This window comes from Armigeres subalbatus, chromosome 2 (assembly GCF_024139115.2).
Source record: "Armigeres subalbatus isolate Guangzhou_Male chromosome 2, GZ_Asu_2, whole genome shotgun sequence".
NCBI classification, from domain to species: Eukaryota; Metazoa; Arthropoda; class Insecta; order Diptera; family Culicidae; genus Armigeres; species Armigeres subalbatus.
Window position 1 is genome coordinate 386,026,643 of NC_085140.1, and position 24,279 is coordinate 386,050,921.

General features: G+C 41.3%; 1 protein-coding gene across 1 annotated transcript; it reads right to left on the reverse strand.

Moving 5' to 3' along the window:
* Positions 1–5,821: 5,821 nt before the first annotated feature.
* Positions 5,822–23,822, reverse strand: LOC134213160 (zinc finger protein 502). The gene is made up of 9 exons (XM_062691825.1): positions 23,547–23,822; positions 9,122–9,558; positions 8,473–9,061; positions 8,069–8,405; positions 7,812–7,997; positions 7,659–7,749; positions 7,162–7,296; positions 6,992–7,091; positions 5,822–6,924 (listed from the first exon to the last, which is right to left on the reverse strand). The coding sequence occupies exons 2-9, from the start codon at positions 9,479–9,481 to the stop codon at positions 6,827–6,829; spliced, it is 1,896 nt and encodes a 631-aa protein (XP_062547809.1). The 5' UTR covers positions 9,482–9,558; positions 23,547–23,822; the 3' UTR covers positions 5,822–6,826.
* Between the last annotated feature and the right edge of the window lie 457 nt (positions 23,823–24,279).

Consider the following 24,279-nt stretch of genomic DNA (forward strand, 5'->3'; position numbering starts at 1 on the left):
GAAGCCCCCTTCAAGAGGCCGGGAAGCCTCCTTTCAAGAGGCCTGGAAGCCTCCTTTCAAGAAGCCTGGAAGCCTCCTTTCAAGAAGCCTGGAAGCCTCCTTTCAAGAGGCCTGGAAGCCTCCTTTCAAGAGGCCGGGAAGCCTCCTTTCAAGAGGCCCGGAAGCCTTATTTCAAGAGGCCGGGAAGCCCCCTTTCAAGAGGCCGGGAAGCCTCCTTTCAAGAGGCCCGGAAGCCTTATTTCAAGAGGCCAGGAAGCCCCCTTTCAAGAGGCCGGGAAGCCTCATTTCAAGAGGCCTGGAAGCCTCCTTTCAAGAGGCCTGGAAGCCTCCTTTCAAGAGGCCTGGAAGCCTCCTTTCAAGAGGCCTGGAAGCCTCCTTTCAAGAAACCTGGAAGCCTCCTTTCAAGAGGCCTGGAAGCCTCCTTTCAAGAGGCCGGGAAGCATTCTTTCAAGAGGCCGGGAAGCCTCCTTCAAGAGGCCGGGAAGCATTCTTTCAAGAGACCGGGAAGCCTCCTTCAAGAGGCCGGGAAGCCTCCTTTCAAGAGTCTGGGAAGCCTCCTTTCAAGAGTCCGGGAAGCCTCCTTTCAAGAGGCCGGGAAGCCTCCTTTCAAGAGGCCGGGTAGCCTTCTTTCAAGAGTCTGGGAAGCCTTCTTTCAAGAGACTGGGAAGCCTCCTTTCAAGAGGCCGGGAAGCCTCCTTTCAAGAGGCCGGGAAGCCTCCTTTCAAGAGGCCGGGAAGCCTCCTTTCAAGAGGCCGGGAAGCCTCCTTTCAAGAGGCCTGGAAGCCTCCTTTCAAGAGGCCTGGAAGCCTCCTTTCAAGAGGCCGGGAAGCCTCCTTTCAAGAGGCCTGGAAGCCTCCTTTCAAGAGGCCTGGAAGCCTCCTTTCAAGAGGCCGGGAAGCCTCCTTTCAAGAGGCCTGGAAGCCTCCTTTCAAGAGGCCGGGAAGCCCCCTTTCAAGAGGCCGGGAAGCCTCCTTTCAAGAGGCCTGGAAGCCTTCTTTCAAGAGGCCGGGAAGCCTCCTTTCAAGAGGCCCGGAAGCCTTATTTCAAGAGGCCGGGAAGCCCCCTTTCAAGAGGCCGGGAAGCCTCCTTTCAAGAGGCCTGGAAGCCTCCTTTCAAGAGGCCTGGAAGCCTCCTTTCAAGAAACCTGGAAGCCTCCTTTCAAGAGGCCTGGAAGCCTCCTTTCAAGAGGCCGGGAAGCCTCCTTTCAAGAGGCCTGGAAGCATTCTTTCGAGAGGCCGGGAAGCCTCCTTCAAGAGATCGGGAAGCATTCTTTCAAGAGGCCGGGAAGCCTCCTTCAAGAGGCCGGGAAGCCTTCTTTCAAGAAGCCGGGAAGCCTCCTTTAAAGAGGCCGGGAAGCCTTCTTTCAAGAGACCGGGAAGCCTCCTTTCAAGAGGCCGGGAAGCCTCCTTTCAAGAGGCCGGGAAGCCTCCTTTCAAGAGGCCGCTAAGCCTCCTTTCAAGAGGCCGGGAAGCCTCCTTTCAAGAGGCCGGGAAGCCTCCTTTCAAGAGGCCTGGAAGCCTCCTTTCAAGAGGCCTGGAAGCCTCCTTTCAAGAGGCCTGGAAGCCTCCTTTCAAGAGACCTGGAAGCCTTCTTTCAAGAGGCCCGGAAGCCTTATTTCAAGAGGCCGGGAAGCCCCCTTTCAAGAGGCCGGGAAGCCTCCTTTCAAGAGGCCTGGAAGCCTCCTTCCAAGAGGCCTGGAAGCCTCCTCTCAAGAAACCTGGAAGCCTCCTTTCAAGAGGCCTGGAAGCCTCCTTTCAAGAGGCCGGGAAGCCTCCTTTCAAGAGGCCGGGAAGCATTCTTTCGAGAGGCCGGGAAGCCTCCTTCAAGAGGCCGGGAAGCATTCTTTCAAGAGGCCGGGAAGCCTCCTTCAAGAGGCCGGGAAGCCTCCTTTCAAGAGGCCGGGAAGCCTCCTTTCAAGAGGCCGGGAAGCCTCCTTTCAAGAGGCCGGGAAGCCTCCTTTCAAGAGGCCGGGAAGCCTCCTTTCAAGAGGCCGGGAAGCCTTCTTTCAAGAGGCCGGGAAGCCTCCTTTCAAGAGACCGGGAAGCCTCCTTTCAAGAGGCCGGGAAGCCTCCTTTCAAGAGGCCGGGAAGCCTCCTTTCAAGAGGCCGGGAAGCCTCCTTTCAAGAGGCCTGGAAACCTCCTTTCAAGAGGCCTGGAAGCTTCCTTTCAAGAGGCCTGGAAGCCTCCTTTCAAGAGGCCTGGAAGCCTCTTTTCAAGAGGCCTCGAAACCTCCTTTCAAGAGGCCTGGAAGCCTCCTTTGAAGAGGCCTGGAAGCCTCCTTTCAAGAGGCCTGGAAGCTTCCTTTCAAGAGGCCTGGAAGCCTCCTTTCCAGAGGCCTGGAAGCCTCCTTTCAAGAGGCCTGAAAGCCTCCTTTCAAGAGGCCTGGAAGCCTCCTTTCCAAAGGCCTGGAAGCCTTCTTTCAAGAGGCCGGTAAGCCTCCTTTCAAGAGGCCTGGAAGCCTCCTTTCAAGAAGCCTGGAAGCCTCCTTTCAAGAGGCCTGGAAGCCTCCTTTCAAGAGGTCTGGAAGCCTCGATTCAAGAGGCCTGGAAGCTTCCTGTCAAGAGGCCTGGAAGCCTCCTTTCAAAAGGCCTGGAAGCCTCCTTTCAAGAGGCCTGGAAACCTCCTTTCAATAGGCCGGGAAGCGTCCTTTCAAGAGGCCGGGAAGCGTCCTTTCAAGAGGCCTGGAAGCCTCCTTTCAAGAGGCCTGGAAACCTCTTTTCCAGAGGCCTGGAAGCCTCCTTTCAAGAAGCTCGGAAGGTTCCTTACAAAAGGCTCGGAAGTCTCTTTTTCAAAAGGCTTGGAAAGCTCCTTTCAGAAGGCTCGGAAGCATACTTTCAAGAGGCTCGGAAGCCTCCCTTCAAAAAATTTGGAATTCTACTTTTAAGAGGCTCAGAAACGTTCTTTCAAGATGCAAAGGAAGCCTCCTTCTAAGTGGCTCAAAAGCGCCGTTGAAGAGGCTAGGAAGCCTCTCTTTGCCTCTTATCAAGAAGCTCAGAAGCCTGCTTTCAAGTGGCCCGGAAGCCTCCTTTCAAGAGACTCGGAAGCATACTTCCAAGAAGCCCAGCGGCCTCGTTTCAAGAGGCCGGGAAGCCTCCTTCCAAGAGGCTCGGAAGGCTCATTGTAAGAGTGTCGGAAGCCTTCTTTCAGAACCTCAGAAGGTTCCTTTCAAGAGATTTGGAAGGTTATTTTCAAAAGGCTCAGAAAGCTCTTTACAAAAGTGACGGAAGCTTTCTTTCAAGTGGCTCGTAAGCCTCCTTTTATCAAGAGGCACAGAAGCCTCTTATCAAGATGTGCGATGCCTTCTTTCAAGAGATTCAGAAGGTCCTTTCAAGAGGCATGGAAGTCTTCCTTCAAAATACTCGGAATTATTCTTTCAAGAGGCTTGGAAGGCTACTTTCAAGAGAGGGTACCTCAATTAATGCAAAAGTTCGAAGGGGTACCTCTTAAGAAAAAGGTTGAGAATCGCTGGCTTAGACGACTATCATGCGCTTATTTTTTATTGGGATTAAAAATAAGCGTAGGAGTAGATTTTTTAATGAGCGGTGAAATATAATTTTGAAAAAAAAATCTGAAGGGTTATGTACAAGACACGACCGCTCAACGTAAACTACGTAGAACAGTTTGATGCATTGAGGAATGTAGTCATATTTTAAGATAATTCATTCGATTACTTATGTCACTGGTTTAGAACAAAATTACCATAACTTAAAATATAAAAAATTGTTGGATACCGTAGTCAGGGGTGACGTCCGAGCCCTCACCGACAGTATGGAGGTCGGATAACAAAATCGTTCAAAAAGGTCACTTATAATTCAGTTTTATTGTTCTCAGATACATTAAATCTATTCTTCAAGCATTCTATGTAGTTGAAACAATGGCCCATTCTCACCCCCATTTGACCCGTTGTCTCATCGACAACGGTACGATAACTTAAAATTTTAACTTTGAAACCCCAAGTGGTAATAATGCTTTTCGCAATTCCAACTGTTGCATTCGACTTAGAGTAAAATTAGTAGGGATTCAGTTTCATTCCAAATTTTCGACCACTATTCTAGTTTATTTGTAGTTATATATAGGTGGAAATAGTGGAGTATGACTATTAAATAATACTATTCTGAAATAAAAATAACTCACTAGCGTTACACGGTTATGATATCACAAGCAGCATACGTTGAGCCAATCTTGTTGCAATAACCATATTGTGAGAGAATTCGGGCATATATAAGTTACTGTGATCGATGTGCAATATGTTTGTAGCTGGGGGTGTATACTGGTGAGTGCGTGTACCACGATTTAGCGATTTTACGACAGATGCGAGACGACACGCATCGGCCCTGAACCTTGCAAAGAATCTCTGCTCTGGCTACGGACAAACAGATGCCTCTGTCTAATGGTAGTCAGAGCATCGAGTCATCACTGGAGGAAGAATACGAGCCTTGGACCTTTGGCAGAATTTTCGCCTTCTGTTATTTGGAGTGACGAGGAATAGTTGGCAGAGAAGGGATACTTAGGGCCGATTTCTTCACCTCCGCTTAGTGCTTAAACCCGGTTTAACCGTATGGGTAAGCACCGCTTAAGAGTTAAGCGGAGGTGAAGAATACGGCCCTTAGTCGTATTGTTGAGTCCGACAAAGAAGCGTGAGTCGATAAAACCCGGTTGCGCCAACTAGAAATCAACAAATACTAGCTATGTACCGTTTTGACTCAAATTCCGAACATGACTCATATTCCGAACTTTAGCTTTTAAATGCCCATTTTAACTTTATTCGTGTAATTTTCTCCACAGGAGTTTGAATTCGTTTATTATCTTGATCTTCAGTGCGGAAAACCAATGACAGTTTTAGTTTTAGGGCGCTAAAACGCCAGTGTTCGGAATATGAGTCATATTCGGGATTTGAGTCAGAACGGTACCAAAAACCTAGCCATTCGGTTGAGATGCGCCAGAGTAGTAAACGCTGCGGACGGGAATAGGGTATTTGTGCTATTTTATTACAATCTAACTCCCACTATCTGGCTGTGGCATTATGGATAACATATTCGTGCAACCATATTATTAATATAATTGCAAGAATCTTAGATCCGGGAGCTAGAAAGTAATAGTTCTGTTGTAACCTATAGCCCGTTTCAATAAAGTATGCGTTCCGAAGCTATAGCCGTATATAATAAGCCCCGCATGATTGTACCCTCAGAGTATCTGAAGTGCATTCAAACTTCCTGAATTAATATTGAATTCTTTTGATTTTGGAGCACATTTAATAATAAAAATATAATTAACAATTTGCAGTTTATCATAAAATGGCTTACCATGCTCCTAAGTTATCTTTGAATCGAACATGTTTGTTCATTTGCATTGCGATTATCGCATTATGACATTGCATTGCCGTTGCTAACAATCGATCATCCTATCCTTGCACAAACATGCGCTTTATGTATATCGCCGACTAGTCACTGCTCTGGCCCTACTTTTTGTGGCAAACTGGTGCGAAGCACCGCACAAAAAGAAGAGCCCAAAAGCCAACTACACTGAACGACGGCCGAATGAGACTCACGTTGCGAACGGGAAAAAGAGGTGCTGCCAAAATGGTCCAATACCCTACTTTAACGTTGATAATCAAATGTTTCAATATAACTGGAAAATTGGTGGAGAGTTTCCGAGTCGATTGATATATAAATCTCAAAAATCCATCGAAAGATGAATGCGCTATTAACGTTCAAAATCTTACATGATTTCGTGACGGTCTCGGATTTGGAAATTTTCATTTGTCACCCTGTATCCGAGTCTTCCCCTTAGACGTAGTTTACGTCAAAAACAAACACAAATATTCATCTTTGAAATACATCGTAAACTTTATTACGAAAACTTATTGCCATTTATACACTTTTTATTCGAAAACAACGGAACAAACGAAAGTGATTTTTTTTTTGTATGTACAGTATTACACTTTAAAACTATTTTAAGAATTAAATTATACTTCCCCTTTTCTAATTTGTACGGTTGTAGAAAACCTCACTACTAAAACGCCAATACGCCCCTTGTAGCGAAACTTGATTAATGCTTTTGTAATCAAAACGACCTCTTTTGGTTTTTGAACATTTTTCAATTGTTTTATTTGCTACAAGGTGCGTGCGACAACTTCGATAGACAAAACAAAAATAGGACTAAAGCTAATTGACATCAACAAAGGATGCAATGATTCAATTCAATACAGTAGAAAACGATTGCATTTTTTTCTGTGCTGGAAAATGATACTATCGATCTGATGTGTTGAATCATTTTCATTATTTCCACAGATTCGCAGACACTTATAAGAACATCTATTTACACCATTTGCTTACTGTAGCAAAATAATTGCAACATTTTCATTTTTAAATCAGTAACCTAGGTAGTTTGAATTTATTTTCCTTTCTTTTTTACACAATTTTATAGCATTATAAAACGCTAAAATTGATAAATACTACTTCTTCAGAATAAGTTGTTAAAATTACATTGATATAGTTTTTGACTTTAATTTACTTCCATTTATCTTCTTTTGCTAAAATGAAACTAACTCTATGGCATTGACAAAAAATATTTAGTTGGTGATCCTGTATAGAAAATTGTTTCAATATGGCTTTTTAAAATTGTTTTTCTATTTCAAGTGTAAGTGTTGAAAACTGACACTCCAGATTCGCCAAAAAAGCGAACAGTAAATTGATTCCTCGTGATTTTGACAAGAACAAAAAGAAAAGCCTGATTTGAAAAAAAACATATCGCCTCTAGTAAACTGCCTCTGTTTTGGATCACAATCATCCATCAAAAAAGGTTCTATAGGATAATTTTGAACAACTTATATCGATCCGATGATTACTTCACCCGACTTTTCGTCCATTTCGATGATTTCCTCTTTTTGCACGATCTGAGACTGATGAAGTGGAGCGGTTTGACCTACGAAACATTTCATGGTTAGTGCGTTGAATTTAACAAGCTATTGTTTTCAATTAAAGAAAATTACCATATTTTTCGTGTATTCCCCGATGTCGCTTCAGGGCGAATCGATCGGCAAACGCAGCCGAACAGATGTCGCACTTGAAGGGTTTCAATCCAGAGTGCACCTGGAAGTGGAAGAAGTGGTATTATATGTTCTATTGCTCCTTCTAAATAGCTTAAGGGCGTCTCGCTTACCTTTTCGTGATTTTTAAGGTGAGCTGCTTGACTGAATGCAGACTGACATCGATTACACTTGTAGGGTTTCTCGCCGGTGTGGATACGCCGATGGTTCCAGAGAGTTGCGTGACGGGCAAATCCTTTATCGCAAACCTGAGATCAAGAGAAAATAAAAAAAATCGAATTCAATGAAAAATAAAGGATCAATTAGAATATGCAAAAAATTGAGCATTTCAATGGAAAAATAAAAGATTTTAAGAGAAGGGGTTGAACCCAGTCGTTAGCACGAACGTGACATAAACTGTAACAGTTTTACTATTTAACTTGTCCATGAGATAAATTTGCTAATTATTGAGCAGGAACTCTAAATAAAAATTGTCTGTACCTTATCGTCAGTTAGATAAATGAGAGAATCTATAATCAATAATAATGATATATTTTCAGTGAAGTATTCATATGTCTTCATATGCTGCAATTAAATTGCTATTAAAGCTACTAATCAAAAGAAAACTTACTTCGCAAACGTACGGCTTTTCGCCGCTGTGGGTTCTTTCGTGGTTTTTCAAATGGGGAGACTGAGAAAACTGCATGCCACAAGTTCCGCATCTGTATTAAAAGTTAAAAAAAATCATTTACTCGTATTTTATTCTCATAGCTAGCATCCTTACTTATACGGCTTCTCGCCTGTGTGGATTCGAGTATGGTTTTTCAAATAGACTGCCTTGGCAAACGCTATCCCGCACACGTTGCACTTGTAGTTCTTCTCGCCGGAATGGAGCTTCTTGTGCGACCATAAGCTGGAGTACCGCGAAAAACGTCCTCCGCATGTGTTGCACGTGAATGGTTTTTCTTGACTGAAATAACATTTAAAAGATTTTAGATTTTAAATTTCCCTTAAAGTCACAATTCATTAACCGACACTCACGTTTGCGGTTGCTGCACCTGGACGTTCGTTGTGGCCGCATGCATGTGTTTCTGTTTCGGATTACCACCGACGATGATCACTCCGGAACCGTTACATTTGGTACACTTGGTCACCGTGGCTAGGTTGCGCTTCTTGACCGGATGTACTGTCGGTGCCGGTGGCGGGGCCACCACCGTCGTTGTCATTTGCCCCACCGGCGAAACCTGGTGCTCCGTCTTGATGGTGGTAATCTGCGTCGGCATCAGAGTTTCTATGGGCGAGTTACTGTTGCTGGCGACTGGGATTTCTCCGATTTCGAACTTTATGTCACCGTCCGGTGCTACGAAGATTTGCGTCGCTGTAATTAGAAAATCAAAAATTGACGATTCAAATTTAATCTAGCCAATAAACTTCAATGAACTTACGCCTCCCGACATTGCCAGCATTGTCGTTGCTGATGCATGTTTCGCACCGTATCAGCTTTGGACCTTTGCGCTTGGGATTGTTCTGGATGGGCCCTCCACAGGTGATGCACTTTTGAATCTTCTCTGGTTTCACGTGGGTGACGTGAACTATTTGCTGCTGTTGGTGCTGTTGCTGCTGCTGCTGCTGTTGTTGTTGTTGTTGTTGCTGCTGCTGCTGTTGCTGTTGCTGTTGTTGTTGCTGCTGCTGTTGAGCTTGCTGTTGAGCTTGCTGTTGAGCCTGCTGTTGGGCTTGTTGTTGTGCATGTTGTTCCAACTGCTGTTGAGTTACCTGCGTCACTTGGTGTGTCGCTGGTTCCAACGCTTCGGTGGCAACAATCTGTATTTGGCCCAAGTTTTGACCGGTTTCCGAAATGATATTCTGTGCTTGTACGAGTCCTTGCGGTTGCGTCACAACGGTGATGGCATCCGACGTGGGGTCTCCGTCTTGGTTGTGGGTACGCTTGTGGTGATTCAAAAGTGTCAAGTGGTTGAACATCAAACCGCAAACGTCGCATTTGAAGCTTATGTTCGAAATAGTGTTCTGAAAAGACTGTAAATTGAAGAATGATAAATTTGCGCTCATTGGAAATCATTTTGCGTTGCAACTTACGGTTATTGGTTTGTTGACAACCAGCTGTCGACCATCTACTGTTATTCCGGTGACCCCGTTGGGAATCTGCATTTGGTTACCCAGGGCACAGTTAACGTAGCTGAATGGTTGCAGGTATTGCACAGTTTTCGTATCGTCCGCCAACTGGGCCAAGTTGACTGTGCTGAGAGCCTGCGATGTGGGCGTCAGTTTTTGGATCATGTTTACGTTCGCGTAGAACGTGCTGAACTCTGGCGTATGCTGAGTCGCTTTCTGGGCGTCGATTTTGATCTGTTTGTTCACATCGGCCGCCGACGCCGTCGTCGTTTGGTACTGGATACCGACGGGCGTGGCGGCCTGTAGGTTGTTCGTGGTGAACATGATCGGCCCGGTGAAGGCCCCCGAAGTGTCAATTTTTGCAGCTTTTTTAGCACCTGGTCAACCGACGAAAAAAAAAGCTGCAAGAGATAGATGAGATATGGTTTTCAAAATGTATTGACTGGACATTCAAACTTAATTAGCACGTTGCAGTTGCGACATCCGAAATCTCTTAAGTACTCAATTCGGTTTTTAAATGGAACTAAAATATAGTTGCCAATATAATAAATTCTCTTCTTGAAGCAAACATATTGTTGTAAACTGACAAAAAAATGAAGTTGCCTAACTTCTCTGATTGTCCTCATTACCCTTCCCTTTTGATAAAATTTGTAACTCAGGGAACGTCCACAAATTACGTAACGCTTAGAGGGGGGAGGGGGGGTAGTGCAAAGATGTTTCATACAAAAAGTGTGACATAGGGGGGAGGGGGGGTCGAAAATGCCCAATTTTTGCGTTACGTAATTAATGGATCTTCCCTCAGCTCCCATAGTTGCTGTCGAGCAGATGGTTGAACCGTTGAACTTGATTTTTCCAGCGATGACTTACGATTCCCAAAGGGCTATTCTGCGTGAAAAGGTTAAGGCTGATGGAAGATTTGGTTTTTACAAACATGCCTTCTGTCCGGAGTATGGGGCTAGTTCGTACTTCGCCGTACGTACTAGTTTTTCTGGCGTTTAACCACACTTGGACACCACTAGTGCTTAAGTAGCTGATGGACTAGGACTTCACTGTTAATATCCTAGTTTTTGTTACAACAGCCTATCTTGCCGGTCCTTCCGAGTCTGTATCAGCAAAACTGTCTCCACGATCTACCCATAGGTGACTGCAGTCCGGCGGAGGTCTGTTCTATTGGGGACTCTGTTTCTACAATTTTTGTCTACGCGGGCGACATCCTGCTTTTGGTCGTCGGAGGAGATACTCCGAAGCAAACGCGGATCCAAATCGGCTCTACCATATCGCCCAGAAAAAGCGTTTTCGGGCATGTGTGTAACGGGCGGCCTTTGTTTGGCCCTTGTTTTAAGATTAATAGATAGCCTATCCAAAACCGGCAACTCGTCAAGATGCTCGCTGTCTCCTTCGCTCGAGGACTGTCATTTATCCGTTATTTTAAAACTGTTCTAGCCGGCTGCATCAAGATTTTTGACGTAGGACTTACGTCTCTCTTTGCTATACCGGGTGTCATTTCAAAATATTCAAATCGACCGCGTTACGCTGTGTTGAAAGATTTTAAACGTTAATAGCGTTCGTCTTAGTGGACGAATTTCTGCGGTAGGCCCCTCAATCGGCAGATTTCAAGTATGCCTTCCATGTCCATGCTTGATAAGACCCGAAAAACTTGTTTCAATAGGCATGGAACTGTCAATGAAAAACATTGAGATCAAGGGAACCTAAAAATATGGGTACCGCATAATTCTTGCATCATTCCATTACCACGTTCTGGTTGGTGCAGACACCAGCGAATGAGCAGCCGCTGGGTCTGCCGAGAAGCCATAAAATAGCGCAACGCGATTTTTTCCTTTCATTCTGACCGGGACAAGCGAGGCAACCGCATCATCGATTGAACAGCACTCAAACCTTTTAGCAGGGAATGAAGTCTGCACCGACCGCTTTTTCGGCTCGACACCATCGAAGCGACCATCATCAGCCGAAACCTAGCCAGTACATCAGCAGTCCACCCAACAGACCCGACAAAGCACCAATGCTGAGCAGATACCGTCAGCAGCAGCAGAGTCGAGCCGAGACCGGCCGGCATCGGTGCTGAGCCGAGACAGGTTGAAGAAAAGCCACATGTATGTCCAAAAAACAAACGGTTCTTCAGAGAGCCAATAATAGAGATCAATATCAATGCTTTCAATACCCTTCGGGATAGAAATTGTACTTGGGTGTCAAATCCAATATTCTAGAGATAAAATTTTATGCGTGATTTTCATAAATAACTAACAGTGGATAATTTTTCTGATTTAACCGCGAAGTGGACGAAGGACTTCGCTTGACCATGCCTTTAAAGATTCATAAGATAAGATTTTTTATACCATCACTAGAAGATTTTTTATACCATCACTAGAAATTCGCGGTTATTTGAAAAGATCGTTTTCTTACTTTTTGCACTTAGCCGAAGCAAACAGCCTTTTTCAAGGCTCTAAGAGTTAAAAATAATGTTCTCCTTCAGTCGCTATCGCACGGATTAGAAGGCCCTTCAGTGGAAGGGCTGAGATACAGTCTACATCCCCCGCTGAGCCAACTTGTGGTTTATTTCAGGCAGTCCTTCAGTGGGCTAATATTCCGTGACCGGACAGATACTTCCTGAATTTTTTTTTTTATGATTCTTGTTCGAGGTAGACTTGATTTCTGTGTCGGTTTGATGAGAAGATTTTGCCAAGGAATGGTATGCAACGCCGATTATTTATCCAAAATAGTTGATGTGATAAATTTGGACATATTATGTATCTTAAAGGCATGGTCAAGTCAAGTCCTACGTCCACTTAGCGGTTATGTCACAGACATTACCAGGGCTGGTAGCGACCGATGCCGCTCAAAATAGTGATTTTAGTGACCAAAGATGACGAAAAAAGGGACCAAATAGTGACTTTCAGTTACAGAAAGAGTGACCAAATAGTGACTTTCAGTTTCAGTTGCAAGTTCGATGAGACGAAGTCAAGCGTTTTTGGATCGAAGAAGATTTTTTTTTTTTCAAATTATTTGTGACGGAAAACATCTTTCACTTGCCACTCTTTTCTCTTAGAACGAACTTAGAAGAGAATCAAAAATCGTACACGCTAACTTTTATCTACTCAGTGACTAAGTAAAATTGTATTGCCCTCTATTGCAAATCAAATTTTTAAAGTAACTGGAAGTGAGCGAAACATGGTTATTACTTATAAGACCTGTTTTTCTTCCCCGAAAAATGATTTCATGGCAAAAATATGCGTGAAAGAGAATGAGTTAAAATAACGATCACTGGATTAGCTGAACACCTACTTAAGAAAGATGCAGAGAACTCTACGATTTGTCATAGGTGCCACGGAAGAAAACATATTTTAGTTACTAGATAAAGATTGTCGCTGTCGTCGTTGTCCGGAACATCTTTTGCTGGCGAGGATAGGGGATCTAAATGTCAATGGAGGAAAAATACATACGATTTGACAGTTAAGTACCACACATGTTTCGGACAGCAGAACAAAGGGAACCGAAGCGACAATCTTTATCTGGTAACTAAAATATCTTTCCACGGAAGTATTTGGAATCTTTAATGCGAAAGGAACAACAGTACGGATCGTTTTGGTAGAAAACAAATAAAATATCTGTCGCTGTCTCTATAATAAACAAAAAAAAAAAAAAACTTTATGAAGATTGTACAACAAGCCTGGGATTGAATTGCTTATAATGCCGGACTTGCTGTGCGCATTCATGAACGATTGGAATTCAACAGCGCATGCAATCTTCAAAATTGGGGATACTTGATCTTCTTTCTATACTCACTAAATAATTTTTTTTTTCAGAGCAAATTCTTCATTACATCTGTCAAATCTACAAAAAAATAGCCGCTTGAGATTTTTTTTATATGGATGACGGGATCAAGTCTCCTCATATTGAGGCAACAACTCAACATCCGAATTTCCTGAAATTGGAAATGTGGGCATTTCTATCAGTGAAGATCATTTAGCATATTTTTGGCATTGTGCTGTGAAAAAAATGGTAGCATTTGGTCATTATTGGAAGAAGTTGTTCAAATTTTGCGTGGCCACTAAAAAACATCTTTAGGAGGGACAAAACACAGTAAATAATAGAGTAAATAAGGTTGTCAATAAAAAAAATAGCTCGCCACATAATGATCATTTGTCTAGACTCTATACTCTAGAGGATCTTAATACGCTATAACAATACTTATTTAGTTTTCGGTAAAACTGGGGAGTATCAACTCTCCCAGGGGTCAAGTCTCTCCACCTTCCCTTACTATAAAGTTTGAATTTTTATCGGCAAGTCTCCTGCTTGCATGACTGTATACCAATTATAAAATTTGTGACGTAGAATACCTTTAATTAGCTACTGACGAAATGCCAATAAGAGCAGCTAGTGATTGGGTGGCTTCCCCCCGTAAAGGTAGCCTCACACCTCGGGAATTTGGTTCGCGGATTTTTTCCCCATGCATTTTTGCATATGCGATGTTTTCGGAATTTGGACACGGAAAATCAAAATCCCGGCCCCATTTAAAATACACGGGGCTCAAAATCCGCTGGAAAATTTTCCCGAGGTGTGAGGCAGCCTTAAAGGTAGCCTCACACCTCGGGAATTTGGTCCACGGATTTTTTCCCATACATTTTTACATATGCGATGTTTTCGGGATTTAGGCACAGAAAATCAAAACCCCGGCCCCATTTAAAATGCACGGGGACCAAAGTCCAGCGGAAAATTTTCCTAAGGTATAAGGTAGCCTTAAAGCTGGTTGATCACTTTTACGTATTGTTTTATTTACGGTGTAAGATCTACCAAACCGAACCCTAGCTTAAACCATTTTTCAAACTAGAGCAATAAGTTGTGGTATTTCAAGGATTTATCGTATTTAGTCCTCTCTACCAATTGCAGTTTTTGAATTAAAAAAAATAACTTTACCCTCAGACTCAAATTCCTCTCGTTTGAGGCTAAATTGTATGCAGCGGAAACAGATTTTCTAGCAATTAGTTATAAAACCAGGGCCCATCGACCTAGGCTGAACTAACTGCTGGAAAAAGTTCGAGTTAAGGTTCTATGGATGTACTAACTCTTCATGAACTGGTAAACAATGGTAGTTCGAGGAACACACGGAACTTCTTGTTACTGAACAACTTCTCTAGATTGAAATGGTCCTGTAGATAGAGCCAAATCTCGGGGTTGTAGCTTTATCGGTGATATTCTAGAAGCAAGACAAGGATGTGGCTAGGGCTCCGATGCATGGCCAATTAACAGTATTACTATTCTGTTTTCTCAAGGAAAGATTTGATAAGGGGCGCGCCTTTAATAAGATTGCTCTCTGTGAAGGGTCTAAATAGCGGGACCGTAATTTCATTTCCGCCATGAACAAAGCATCATCTGACGGATACATAAAGCTAAGTTAAAAAAATCTTAGTTAATAGTTTCAATATAGTTGAAAATAGTGACTTTTGGCGAAAAAAAAGGGACTTTAGTGACTTGAGGTCGAAAAAAGAGACTTTTTAGTGACTTGGCCGAAAAAAGTGACCCGCTACCAGGCCTGCATTACCCATTGTTCGTTTTTTATGTACATAAAAAAATCTTGGGCTGCATATCGAGGATTAACCTTGTTACAAGACCGCTCGGTATCGTATTGGTCAAGCGTTAATTGACAGCAGACTGCTGTACGGACTGGAGCTGACTCATCCAACACGTCGGGAGCTTGTCAGCATAGTATTTCCAGTCTTCTACCAGTACACATCCACCGAGGCTGCCTGCGCCGAAGCAGGTGTCCTCCCATTTCGTCATCGTATGCCATATGCCGAAAAGCCGCAGAATTCGCTTCTGTCATATCCGGTCCAAATTCGCGAAGTCGAAGCAATTTTTGCTCTTCCCTCCTATGGGAAACCCCATTGCTATCTGCACACTTACCTCATTTCACCGTGTTCGGTAAATTTTACCGAAATCTCAACAGCGGAACTGTTCGGTAATTTATTTTACAGATTTTTTGTAATTTTTTCCATTGCTCAACTGTCAAAATCACCGAAAATCAGTTAAATTATTTACCGAACAGTTCTGCTGTTGAGATTTCGGTAAAATTTTACCGAATTCGGCGATTTATTCTAAGTGTGTGTCAGAGTTTGAGTGAAACATGGCCGCCATCTCCTCCTCTCTGTTGCTCTACTGTAAAAACTCATAAATAACTGTCATTGGTTGTGTGAAGAATTTTCCTTCGACTTCGCGAATTAGGGTCTCGCCGACATTTTTCACCAACACGAACGCGCGGTTCGTGGTTGCAAACAATCCCATTTGATTTTGCCGTGACAGCTGCTCGTGATTGCAAACAAACTGAGTAAAAATATGAGTGAAATGTGCGTGTGCGTACACGCTCGCAGAAAGCCTAATAAGGCAAAGACAAAGGTGCTGTTTGAACGAGATGGCGCCACAACATTTAAAGTAAAATGAATTTCCTTGTATGGACAAATCATCCGTTCTCATCAACTACGCATCGCATCAATATGAAAGTTAGGTCAAAAAGCAACAAATAATTTTTAGATTTTTCGTACCCACGACTTGTTTTACAGTTCTAAACAATAAAAGAGATTTCATTGTACTTCCATACTAAATTTTAGCTGTATACTTTCAATTTCTTCAAGACTGTTCTCCACCTCGTGTGTGTGGAAGGAACATTAAAGGCTAACGATATCTAACAGCAGATGTCACTAGTGTATATGCAATATCACATTGATGCAAACACGCAGCAACACCACCTGTCGCCTGATAATGGAAATATTGCAATTATACCATCAGGTGTAGTGGCTGTTGTTAAAATGTTTTGAAAGGGCCTCAAGCGGAATTTTTGCTAGAATGCAACTGACGATCTCCTATTGACGAAATTTTTGTGGATGCTTCTAGACCATCAACAAAAATTGCGTTCTCATTGGTAGAAGGTTGCAAACGTATCATAGCGAATCAACCAACCAACCTTATATAGGGGAACGGTTCGGCACTTCATCTCATAGCTCCCATTTCCATCCCATCAGAAACAAAGCAATGAAAAAGAATTTGATTTGTTTTTTATTTTTGTGATTTTTTTCAGCAACATGCATGTTAGCAAAAAGAAGCGACAAGTTTGGTGCTGTATTTCTCTGTTTTGCGATGAGATGAATATTCATTAATTCATTTCATTTATTTACCATTTGATAATTTATAATAAAACTCTTATCTCTACATAAACAATATTCTTGACTATCTATACATATGTTCAGTGAGATGGAAAATGGAACAGTTCCCCTAGTACGATACATCATTTTCTTCGTAACTTTTGCAGGCAATGCAATACTCCATTGCACAGTGACGTCACGCACGACTTTTGACAGGTACTGGTCCTGTTGTTTACAGACGACTTTATTTTAACTTTGAGATATTTCTATCATTATTTGAATTTTCTGATCGATAATTACCTAAACTTATCGATAATTACCAAAATTTGAATGCGGAATATACGGAATGTCTTCAACATCGTGAAATATGCAGATTTAATTTGAATCAAAAAAATTCTAAGTCCGAAACGTAAACAACAGGACCAGTACCTGTCAAAATAGTGAGGTTAGGTTTGCTGCGCGCAATGACCTATAGTAATCATTTTCAACTAGAGTTTGACCCCTGTCGAATGCAACTTGTTGCGAGAAAAACGGTTAAGAATTTATTACTATACGAAAAGTTGGTCTTTCTCGCATTTAGCCAAGACACCAACCTTGTATGGTTCGACATACTATGTTCTTTATAACTTTTGAACGAAATGATAGAACGTTATCAAATTCAATAGTGATCAACTAGGCTTTGTTCCTTGTCGAGTGCAACTTATTGCGAGAAAATCTGTTAAGCTATACTATATGAAAAGTTAACTGATATTTTTCTAAGCTTTTGTGCACACACAAAAATGGAGTGAAATGATAGCCTTTCGGTACAACTTTGTCGTACGAGAAAGGCAAAAAGCAAAAATTAACCCCCACTACTTCATTATCCTTCCTTTTCCACAAAAGTTGTGATAATACGGGATAGATAGAGGGCAACCACTATAGAAAGGAACGATCGTATGGCACATGATGCGACAGTAGAATATAGACAGAGAGAATACTTTTGCAAAAGCAACCTCTCGGATTTCGACTGAACGAGAAGATATTAACTGTAAACAGCGTGAAGACAAAAGACACCTTGACATCCTTCTCACTCTCTCACTCACACACAGCATCATCACAAAGGTAACTGATGGTAAAATCATACAAAAAGTAGTACACTAAAGAAATTGATGACAAGGAGCGAAGTTCAATGGAAAATCGGTCCTACTTGGCAGTGTTCGCTTTCCTCTTTTTATCGCCGAAAAATTCTCATTCATAACATAACAAACCCACAAACACGTTTATCTCCATAGCGTGTTGAGCGGTTTATTCTCAATTATGAATGAATGCACCAACACATCAACGCAGAAGGGCTGTTTACGAGTTGATGAAGTGACTCAAAATTTTATTCAATCCAAAGTCCAGGAGCAAGCAAAAACAAACCGCACAAAAAGCAACCCCAGTGTTCTCCCAATTGAATAACATGGACAATTCACGGGAGAATAGCCAAAATCGACTCACCTTACATCACCCCACTTGCAGAATAGGCTCATTTTTTTGCTTTCTAGTATACTTAGTATTAAAAAGCTGTATGTTCGCTCCAAAAACAAACTTTTATAGGAGGCCCGGAGACCCATAATGTTATACCGATCACCTCAGCTCAACGAATTGAGGTGATGTCTGTGTGCGCTCAAAAATGTCACTCATTTTCCAGGCACTTATCCTCAACCGATTTGCTCGCAACAAATTGGATTCGGCCAAGGGACTGAAGAGAAGGCTTATACGCCTACCCACCATTCATTCAATATGGCGTACAATGTTCTTGTTTTAGGTTTGTTTAATGCATGATTATAAAGCTTCAGAAGTATCGACGGGCTACTTTTCGACATAAAAAAGCCGTTCAAACACAATAGGCTCGATATACCTCAACTAATTGCCATTTTTCGCCAAGAAAAGTTATTGCCGATAATTAGCACTAACTGTGTACGAACCACTCACCCAAAATGAGCAGCTGAATTCGGGTATACCACCCAGAAACTGGGTACCAAAAGCAGAAGTACCAAAAACGATGTTGGGTAGAGTGCCATTGTACCGCGGATAACAGGCGTTTCACCCTCCTGAATTCGACACATGATCCTGTCCCATTATTTGTATGAAAATTGGCCGGATCGGACTATGGGCTCGAAATTTATGGCCAAAAAACTATTTATCACTCCAGATTTTCGAGTTTATCCTTAACTGATTTGCTTGCAACAAGTTGGAGAAAGTGAAAATTGGTTTCTTGTGTAGTCGTGTTTCTCCAGTAAGCAGAGCGATCAGCCGGTAATCGAAATTTAGTTCTGCTTTGTGCGGAAAGCAAAACAATCGGCCGGTCACCGAAATTTTGTTCTGCATTGTGCGGTTGAGTAAATTGATCAGAAAGAAAAAAAAAAGTTCGCAACCAGTTGTGTAGTGCGGTCGAAAATTAAAATAATTAGTTGTTGTTGTTTTAAATCAAACTACACGCTACACGGCAGACCGTTTACCAAAACGAACCCTGCCACACTACCTTTCCCATTTATCCAACATCCCAGTGATTTCTCGTGGAAGTGCAGATGACTCGTCGGCTTCTATCAAAGCGAGTATCACGTCAACAGTTTCCTACCTATTCCTTAATTGACCTGCATTGTCACGGCCGGCGCTAATATTGCTTATTTTTGGGTCACTAGTTCTTACACATTGAAGATGATGTTAGTCCCAAACTTCATCGGTTGGTTCTCTGTGTAATTACAGCTGACCTGGCAATAGAGTAGAGTGGGGCAAGAGTGCGCGTGGGGTAAGAGTACGTTTTTTGAAGTAATAAAAAAAGATAAACTAGCAGTACTGCATCAGTTTGACAGGTATTCTGGCCAACTATTATCATGTGTAATTGTAAACGATTTGAATAAACAACAAGGGAGATATGGAGTTAGATAACTTTTTGGTCATTTTGCTAAAAATAATTGGATTTCCGCAACTAGTATTTCATTACCATATATACGTTCAATCAGGTGAACATTGTACCATTTCGATAACCTATTGTATAGAGTACTTTATGGTACAGAACACCAATCCGGTTGGTTTTCCAAGAAGTCAAAACCATTACTTGAATAATTTTTGGGACTGTGGGGTAAAAGTACGCAGGAACCGGTGGGGCAAGAGTACGCATATGAATCTTCAAGTTATGATGTCAAACCCGTAACTTCGGCCAAAATAAGACTTCTTCCAAAGCGTAAAGATCCACAGCTAAGAAAAAAGGGACAGAATTTGAAATTATCACAAGTTTTAAGATAAGTTGAAGTAATTCGGTGTTAGAAAGGACTTAGCGAACAAAGCACTGAAGCGAAATAATGAAATTGTATTAGGACTTGTTGTACACCTAAACATAGTACGAAAACACAATTTCATCTAAATGATAATTTCATTTAATCAAAAGAAACATTCATAAATTACGCAACGTTAAGCTGGGAGGGGTTGTGAGATGTGTGACGATCCATATAATTTTAAGAGGATTCATACAAATAGTGTAAGATAGGGGGGAAGGGGTGATGAAATAGCCAAATTTTACGTTACGTGATTGGTGGACTTTCTTTAAGGAAAATGCCTTTGTATTCGCCACGCGAACCTGATATATATTTTTACCACTGTATTTTTTGTATATATGAAAAAACAATGGTTTTTCGTATGAAAGTGCACATTTTTAGGACCCCCTCCCCCTTTAAAAGTTACGTAATCTTTAAACATTCCCTAATATATGCTCATTAAACATCAATTAAGTGTTATTAACTCTTATTTGTGTTAATATATACTTAAAGCACATGCTTGGATAAATGCGTACTCTTACCCCACCCGATGCGCACTTTTACCCCACCGGTGGGGTAAGAGTGCGTTTTTCACTTGTCTTGCAATAAGGGTTCTACTAAAACTAATCTCAATAATTTCAATATTTTTTCCACTGGGTAACATAAAGGAAGAGTATATGAATCATCGACACTGATTTGATATGCAGAAGCTTGCTTCATAAGGGCCACATGATCGATTGAAAACTAAGTGCGTACTCTTGCCCCACTCTACTCTAACGGAGTAGCAACCGTGGGCGGTCAATCATGCTCATGTTCATGCTCAACTGGTTTGCTTGCAACAAGTTGCATTCGACGCTAAATTCTGTCCCATTATTTCCTATTGAAAATTGGCCACATCGAATGAAATCGGAAGTTATGGTCAAAATACTATTTCTTACAGAAAAATCGCGTAAACAAGTTTTACTTTTTTTGGAATTTATCCTTAATCAATTCGCTCACAACAAGTTGCATTCGACGCAAAATCCTGTTTCATTGTTTCCTATTAAAAATCAGACTATGGGCTCAAAAGTTATGGCCAAAAAATATTACGCAAGAATAAATTAGAATCCAGTTAAATTGAAAGCGCCTCCAATGGCCTCAATTTTTTCGATGAGCCGTCCTTGTTTTGTTATATTTGATGCCCTAATTTCAGCCAAATCGGTCAACGTTTGGGCGGTCTAAACTCATTTGAAATTTCAAGCTCTATCTGGTAAAAGGGTGAATGTCGCAAGAGAGAATTCTCTTCGTCGACTTCCCCTCATTTGAATAAAAGTGACAAGCAGAGGATTTCTTTGCAGTTTATCACCTCAGAATGCAAGTTCGCATTGTTTTCTAACGTTCTGAGGTGATAAACCATAAAGAAATCAGCTGCTTATCACTATTATTTAAAAGAGGGGAAGTCGACGAAGAGAATCCTCTCTTGCGACATTCGCCCTTATTCCAGATAGAGCTTGATTTATTGTCACGCTCATCTTTTTTTAGAATGCTGCGGCGGTCTTTACACTCGCAAATAAATGTGAATTGATTTCTATCAATTCACATTTATTTGCGTTTATTTGAATGCATTGCAGCAGTTACCGTAAAAAAATGAAAAAAATATGTTTTTTCAAATAACTCCGGAACGCAATGACAAATTGGGCCAATTTTTGATAGAAAAAAATAAGGAAAGGTTCTGCATCGAATGCAACCCGTTGCAAGCAAATCGGATAAAACTAAGTACAAAAAAGTGTGTCTCACATTTTTTTGTACACACAATTATACATACATACACACATACAGACAACTCCTCAATTCGTCGAGCTTAGTCGATTGGTATATAACTTTATGGGTCCCCGAGCCTTACATCAAAAGTTCGGTTTTGAATACGCGAAAGGCAAAAATGTTACGGAATGTAATGACATTGATCGGTTCTCACGTCGCCAATTTGAGATTTAGGCTCTGTCTCATTTGGAGAATTAAACTTAAAAGTGACCGTTCGAAAATTTAAAAATGACCCAATCATAAAAATGGCTGGTTCTACCCAGCAGTTCCAATAAGACAACGATCAAAAATGATTCGATATCTGTCAAAAAAAAATCTTGCTTTGCGAATATTCGATAATTATTCAAGAGTCACTTTAAAGTTTAATTTGAGTTTAATTCTCCAAATGAGACAGACCCTTAGAGTAATGAACTATTAGGAAAAGTTTTAAAATTATTCAAAGGCTGCATGTTTATATAAAGTACATAATTAAAAATAACTTTTGAAAAAAGATATTAACGATTTAGTCTTTGATTTAGTCCCACACTCAAAATAATTTTCACTTAGAAGCTACTTGAAAGCATATGCAGATATTTTCCATGTAGTTTCGGGTGTAAAAGTTAAATGATTTATTAGTGATGGCACTCATTATTCTTAATTCACTAGAAAATAAAATAAAATTTAAGTGAATTTTCGTTTGGCCATGTATTTAAATTTTAAGTGAAACTTCGATAATTTGTTTCTATAGTATCCCTGTAATTGATATCCCGTCCACTAGAAGCGGACGAGTTCAAAAAAAGGAGTAAAAAATTAATTCAAACTCAAACATATTTTTTCAAATCGTTCTCATAATGCTTCTGCAACATGTTTCATAAGCGATTGTTAATAAACGTACATTTCGCTCTGAGAACCCCACTCATATATTTTTCATACATTCATTTTGAGTAGAATTCACTAGAAGAGTATATAGATATTATTTTCTATATTTTCTAATGAATTCCACTACATTTCTTATTAAGATGCACTAGTGATTTGAGTAAGTTTTATTTGATTCCAGTAAGGCCGATGAAAGTTTCGATTTTTAAAGTCTACATGACTTTTTATAGTAGAATTAAAGTGACAATTATTTTGAGTGCATAACATCGAAATGACATTGGTACAATAATCTTGAATTGAGTGCCATACCAATTATTGCCTTCAAGAAAGATATAACATTGAAATAATTTTCTTGCCGTCTTTGTACCTACTATATGGTACGAATACCACGAGTGTGCCCTTAGTATCGCTAGTCAAGTTGAAAACCGAAATGGGGGACTATCGAAGATAGATTTTTCTCGCAATCCGTGCGTTAAACCTAATTTCGCTAGTAGTGCGCTAGTCTAATTAGGCCCTAATTAGACTAGCGCGCCACTAGCGAAGTTAGGTTTAACGTATGGATTGCGAGAAAAATCAAACTTCGCTAGTCCCGTATTCCGGTTTTCAACTTAATCGAGTATAATATTACTTTTGACAATACAAATCTATGGATTTCTATAATTCTGAACATCCAAAAACTCTCTGCCAGCCCTGTTACCGTTCATTTAACGGACAGAGAGCACAACCAGAAAGGGATGACACCAATCCATATGCAAGCTACTTTCGTGATTGCTAAACTGAGAGAGAATCAAAATATTTTCGCTCTCATTTCAATGGACGGAAAAAAAAGGAAAGCCGAATTCGCTTTCCGAAAATGGCCTATGCTGTTATAATAATTTACTTTAGTTTTATACTTTCATACATCAAAACAGCTGAATCAAATAATAATATCATTTACACTTTTAGCCTCAATAGCTTCAATTTAAAATTAAGAATTATTTCTACTAAAATACTAAAATAATAACGAAACAAAATCGTGTAAACATCAGCATAGGCCCTCAACAAATTAGAAATTAGCACACGCACACATTATTACTCCATGAAATCCCATCTCGAAATCCAAAATTTTCAAGTTAGCGATTTCCGAAATCGCTATCCTGCTTTCAATTTCAAAGGTTTCTTAATTTATACACAAGCAACAATCACTTGCCTCGAAAGTGCGAAAACAAAAATCCTCAACTAGGATCACCAAAGGCCCAAAATTTCGAAGCAAGTCAGGCGCGTCAACCAACACCAATTTCCCCCCAATTGGGAACGCATTTTCACCTGGAAAACCAGCCGGAGGGGCAGTGGATACTGCCGTCTAAAATTCGCGTCGCACGATCCGGGAAATCGGATCCACTTTGGCCCGTGCGTAATCCCGTTAAATTCCACTTATTCGCAATTCACTTTGGTCAATCACGCACGAAAAACTAGCACTTTTATCAATCTTTTGTCTCGCTTTAATGGCGGTCACTCACTAGATGAGATGGAAGAAATAATTTTCTGATCGCGTTCGTCGTCGGCTGTTGCCCGCTGAGATGGACGACCCGCCTGGCCATATCAGCAGCAGTAGCAGAGAGAGAGATTAGTGCGGTGCGAGAGCAGGCTGGCCAGAAAATATTATTTCACGCACACCACTATGGCACGTGACCGATTTGAAACCAAGTTGCACACACCGATAAAAGCAGCTTGCACCAAGAGAGAGGTGTGATTTCTGTTGTGTATGTTTCTCACTCGTTCAAGCAGGAAAGAAACACATTTTTACCGTTGCTTGCCATCGCGATGTCGGTTGGGTTTTGCTCTTCTAAGACGCACACAAACGTGCTTTCGTTGGTAACTTAGTGCACAGTAACAATTATCAGAACAAAATGCACAAGACACGACCGCAAGGAAGACGTTGGACAACGTGATAAATAATTGCGGCTTTGGTCAAAAGATATTTTAGTTACCAGATAAAGATTGTCGCTGTCGTTGCTGTCCGGAACATCTTTTGCTGGCGATGATAGGGGAGTTAAAT